The sequence below is a fragment of the Olea europaea genome, unplaced genomic scaffold (assembly GCF_002742605.1).
Source record: "Olea europaea var. sylvestris unplaced genomic scaffold, O_europaea_v1 scaffold8576, whole genome shotgun sequence".
NCBI lineage: Eukaryota > Viridiplantae > Streptophyta > Magnoliopsida > Lamiales > Oleaceae > Olea > Olea europaea.
Window position 1 is genome coordinate 1055 of NW_019267027.1, and position 5269 is coordinate 6323.

Genomic DNA, 5269 nt, shown 5'->3' on the forward strand with positions numbered 1-5269 from the left:
ATTTAATAAATATTCAGCTAGAAAGTATAAGCTATCAAACTTAAATGTTTTAAGTAATATGTAGTTTAACAAAAGATTCTTTCCATGCATTAGAATTTTAAGACATAATAATTGGCAAGAGAAAATAATTGACATATTTCATTATACAACTCTATATATTTTATTCAATATTGCATAATATTGTATCAAATATATTCTCAACAACATTTTCCTCCAACAATGGATAGTAGAAGCCTTATTCAAATTCTACCCCTCCCTTACCCCCTTCCTACCCACCCCCAGTAAAAATTAAATGGGAAAAAAGTATGCAGAGTTATTCTATTGTACTGCTGCAAAGCAGTGACTACTTCTGCCAAACAGCATATCTGTGGCCACTAGTTGCAAGAGTCCATTCCTTTCCAGAGGGACACCAAGAACCCTCCCCAATCTTCATCGATATTTTGTCACCAATAACTGCAGCATACAGATTAGGCTGTGCTTCGAGAATTCGAATAGGTGATTGGCTAGTTATTCCTTGACTACGTCGAATATCCATCTGCACTTGTATTTATATATGAGTCATATTTCTCAAAGAAAATTATTTCAGTAGATGAAATTGTTAAAAGTAATTTACCAGCTTTGTGATTTGGTCGTGAATGGAATTTCCCCAGTCGTAGAAATGGTCGTAGAAAACTGATGGTATACCAGGATGAGTGAGTATGTATGCATAGCCCTGTAAAAACCAATGCAACAGAAAAGAATCTAAACATTGGACGCTGGCATCAACTTAATTTAATTCGAGAACAGAGATGTGAGAAAGAACACATTATAAATCGAGTACTGCTATTCGTAGTCGCTCATCAAATAACCACCTCCCATGTATATGCCACGTAGAGCGACTGCTGCAATGAGCGACTACGAATAACATTATTCTTATAAATCAAGCAAAAATATAGCATTAAATGTTATAAATAACGAAAATATACTTCTTCCAGTTCACTGACCATCCATTTTTATCATAAGATCTAAACAAATCCTAGAATGTCTCATTTCTAAATGGTGTTAGAAACAACTGGACGTAAGAAAATATATTGTAGAACAAGAAAATTCTATGCAATACATGGAGACGTTTAAGTTTACAAACCAAAGCATGAAAATTCTCAAACAATCTAATCAAGAGAATTTTATAAAGAATACCTCCATGATATGATTTGACGGAAAAGGCCAATGAGCCTGCAAAGGAAAAATGTTATCAGAAACTACTTGCGAAGTATAAAGTCCCCAATGCTGGCTGCAGTAATATATAAGCGACACATAAAGAATGCCAAGTGAGGATTATAATGAATAAAGAATAAAGAATATTATCGAGCAGAATTTCTGTTCAGAGTATTATTTTATGGCTACTCATCTCCATGGAAATGAAGACATACAAATTGCAGCTATGACATATCACTAAATAGAACCAATTTGTCCTTCAGGTATCCATTACAGCCCGAAAAAGGAAAGAGCTGAAACAATTTGGTAGAATTATGCTCTGGCACCTTTACTGCACTTGCAATTTCCCACTAATAAATTTATTTTCCTAACATCTTGCATTTATCAGGTCTACTTCATAGATATTTGGAGGAAACTAGTACCTGAGTAGATCCAGTATCGTGATTATCAAGAAAAGTAACAGCCCTTGAAGGCCACCATCCCATAACACCTGGTGGTTTCCCCTGTGGATCCCGGAGGCGCCATAATTCTCCTTTAACAGCTTGCTGAAGGAGAAGAAAAATATAAATAAAGATTGGTGAAGAACAAATACGAATTCACTTTCAGTGATTGTCTAGGAGATATTATAAGTAGCCGAATTATAATCGAGAGAAATGAGTGGTGGATAAGTAGGTAGTAGTTATGGATCTTACAAAATGTGTGGTACAATTAAAGTTTGAATTTAACCTTTAAATTATATGAGACTATAAATTAAACCAAACAAGCTTATAAGAAAGAAGGTAAAATGTTTAAAACCTTGTCCTTAAAGATCAACATACACTCAGCTCTTCTAAATGACTTCTAAATTACCTGAAGAATTCCTTTTGTTGTGAAGTCAAATGCAGCTGCAAGTTGCCCCATATCATCAATCCAGTCAATAATCCTTTGTCTGTGACTATCTGCAGGTGGGGTTAGTGGAGGGAGATGTGAATGAACATATTGATAGAAGTTCTACTCATGAAAAAGTGAAAAATTATGTGTTTAACATGAGAATATCTTCTCTGCTCCCAACAACTGATGAATGTTTACAGAATCTTTAATAAAATAAAAATTTGAGGATGAAAAGCGAAATAAGCATCACTACTTCAAAGAAATTATACTCAATATCAAAGGTTATCAAACTCTACTCAACACTACATATTGACCTTCATGACTTTATTGATGCTACACTTTCCATTTGTGATATGTTCAAACAAAAGTGGTTCATTTTGAAAAGCCACAATTATCATTTTATACCCGAAAAGAGAAAGACTATCTAAAATTAATCTGCATTTTATCACTCGTTTGAAACTTCAGAATTTAAGAAAGATGAAATTACAATTGAAATGTCATTGTCATGACCCTATAAAAATAGAGGGGACTTTCCAAAATCAAGCAATAATCTATGGATGGAGTGAGTATTTAAATATCAATACAATCTTCATCCACTTAACAATGACTTCAGGGTTGATCGAATAACACGTGGATCTACACAAACAAAATGGGGGAATTAGTATATAAGTTCCTAATGTTGCACTTCTACTAGTAACACTATACTGAAGCCTAAAATGTAGCTATTAGTAAATATTCAAGTTTTAAAAAAAAAAAATTAAAGAGAAGAAAGCAATTTCAAACATCTGATTGATTGCACCTGTGCAACATTTATATGCAGCTTCTTTGTTGTTTAATGTAACTGCAACTTATCGATCTTTATGAATTTTCATAGAGAAAAAAAATACCTTGATTGTACTCCAAGTAGTGGCCTCTGTAATTGCAAGAATCCCAATATTCCCCAACTGAAAATATGGGCTTTGTATTCTCAATGTACTCCTTCACATATTTCGCAGAATAGCTAGATTGGAACAAAATATCTCTATCAGTGAATTGATATACGAAGAGAGAAATGTAGAAGCAAACAGAAAAAGGGAAAGTACAATCTTAAGGATTTTAATGGGAAAAAGTTTTAAATCTCTCATACCCTCTTACAAAGTCAAAACGGAAATCTTGGAAGCCAATAGAATTACGTAGCCACCTAAGCCAGTTAATGATGTCTTTCCTAACAAACTGTTGAGTATGATCAATATTCGGAAAACCGTGAAAGTTGTCCCCAGTGCTTTTATTGCCCTAAAATCATGAAATTAACAAATAAAAAGTGTAAATACGAAAGCAAAATCACTTGCCATGAAATTGACTAATAAGAAATTTAGTTACCAATCCACCAGTACAAGATGTCACAGCACGTTCATCCCATGATAATGGAATTCCATCATAACGGTTATACTTTCCACCATGCCCTTGTGTAGTTCCAACTCGATGATTTATGACTATGTCGGCCATCGCTCTAACTTTGTACTGCTTCATCTTATTAAGTAAAGCTTTTAAAAGGTGCTCAGAACCATATGAAGAGTTAAGAGAATAAAGGTTCTGGGGAAGGTAACCTGACATTGAAGAGAATAAACAGGCAAAAAATGAATTTAGAGGGAAAGCAAGGTATAAGATTGTGTACTAAAGTATGATATGCTTTTATTTCAACCTTCAGGTGCCAGTGAATTGGATGGTGGAGGCAACCAGGCAGATGTAAAGCCAGATTTCGCCATATCAGGAACCTTTCTCTCTAAGTTTCTCCACCAATCATGTTTATGAGATTCCCAGTTGAAGGCCTGTTAAAGCAACTACTCAGTATTTCTCCCCATGCTTATCCATTTATTTGGTAAGTGGGTGTTTTTCTCTACTACGAAGACTAAAAGAGTATAATATTACAATTTACCTGCAGTAAAATCTCTTTCCCACTGCTAATGACTGCTGCTGCAAATTGATTGAAACCACATTTTTAGTTATTTATACATAGTAGATTACTCTATAGTTGAAGGATATTATATTAAAATGCATATCAAATTAAAGATTAGTAAAGCAGAAAATAGATCTTGACAATTGAGAAACGTAATACAAAGTAAACTTCATATCAAAATCAATTCCTCTCCACGTATCCTCGTGCTTTCCAATTTTTGAAGATATTGATAGATATGCTAACGATTTTTTAGTAGGAGAAAAAGGAGAGCAGGTGATAAATATAGCAGGGGAAAAAGACACGTTATATTTATTTTCCATTCTTTGGTTGAGTTCTTCACAACTCCCATTGATAATCACAGAAACACTTTCCGCATCAACCCACTGGCACCGAATAACACTAAAGAACTGAAGAAGCTACAATAAATTCTACATCATTGGCAAAAAGAAGGAAGAAAGTAACAAAGATAAAGCACAAAGTGCACATGGGTAAGATCAATAATCTAAATTGCCACATGATTTTAGAAAGAGCAAAAGATAACGAACAGAGATGGAAAAAATTACCAGAGTCAGTTTGCTGTTTATTAAACTCCTGCATTCAATAATAGATGATAAGAGACAACGCAATCTTATCCTAAATGCATATACTCAATCAGCAAGTATGTCATTTTGTTATTGATATCGAAAAATAAATAGATAGAGAGCAGACTTGGATGCCTACGTTGCTTGTGTAACCCATGATGGATCAACTTGAAGTTTCCAAATATCTGATAGTAGAACAGATGAAGTGGAGAGCGAATAAATCCCTGCATCCACCTTAAATTCATTATTGACAGTTTCACTCCATTTTTTGCATTACGAATATAGAATATCACATAATCACAAGACTGTAACGTTATGTCCTGCTTAGTGACATTGAAATGGGCACTGAAGTTTGATTTGGAAACACTTGAATAAAAATTTGAATTGGTTTTTCCATGATACCAATCAACACAATTCCATGCTGCCAAACACTGAACTTGCATAAATTATTCACGTCCAAGTATTATGGTGTGCCAATTTCAATAATGGCAAAACCAAATGCAGAAATATATTAGAAAAAAATTGTGTGCAACCAAGTGCTTATGTATCTTCATACGCTTTCTCGTTATTTATGATAATTTACTTACATATGCAAACTTTGACTATAAACATGATTGCGGATTCCAAATTATCCGGGATAAGGTTGAGTTCCTTGTTGTTGCAGTGGACTATAGCATAATTAAATTGC

General features: G+C 33.9%; 1 protein-coding gene across 4 annotated transcripts; it reads right to left on the reverse strand.

Annotated features, from left to right (window-relative positions):
* Window positions 1-249: 249 nt before the first annotated feature.
* Window positions 250-5269, reverse strand: LOC111391919 (probable alpha-amylase 2). 4 transcript variants are annotated; one of them, XM_023017203.1, is made up of 13 exons: window positions 5169-5269; window positions 4721-4805; window positions 4564-4591; window positions 3980-4014; window positions 3746-3872; window positions 3424-3650; window positions 3191-3336; window positions 2952-3064; window positions 2044-2132; window positions 1617-1739; window positions 1177-1212; window positions 614-712; window positions 250-535 (listed from the first exon to the last, which is right to left on the reverse strand). In XM_023017203.1, the coding sequence occupies exons 2-13, from the start codon at window positions 4736-4738 to the stop codon at window positions 344-346; spliced, it is 1233 nt and encodes a 410-aa protein (XP_022872971.1). In that variant the 5' UTR covers window positions 4739-4805; window positions 5169-5269; the 3' UTR covers window positions 250-343. The 4 variants fall into 4 exon arrangements, with proteins under 4 accessions (XP_022872971.1, XP_022872969.1, XP_022872968.1 ...); XM_023017201.1 differs by having other exon boundaries at window positions 4709-4805; XM_023017200.1 differs by having other exon boundaries at window positions 3980-4017; window positions 4709-4805.

What these genes read in the sequence shown, in the direction of transcription:
- LOC111391919 (XM_023017200.1), bottom strand. Translation starts at nt 4,738, where the DNA reads ATGGGTTACACAAGCAACGTAGGCATCCAA. An exon ending in GGAAAGAGATTTTACTGCAG is followed by an intron (nt 3,873 to 3,979) that starts GTAAATTGTAAT and finishes TTGCTTTAACAG; the next exon opens with GCCTTCAACTGGGAATCTCA. An exon ending in CGTCAAATCATATCATGGAG is followed by an intron (nt 713 to 1,176) that starts GTATTCTTTATA and finishes TGGTTTTTACAG; the next exon opens with GGCTATGCATACATACTCAC.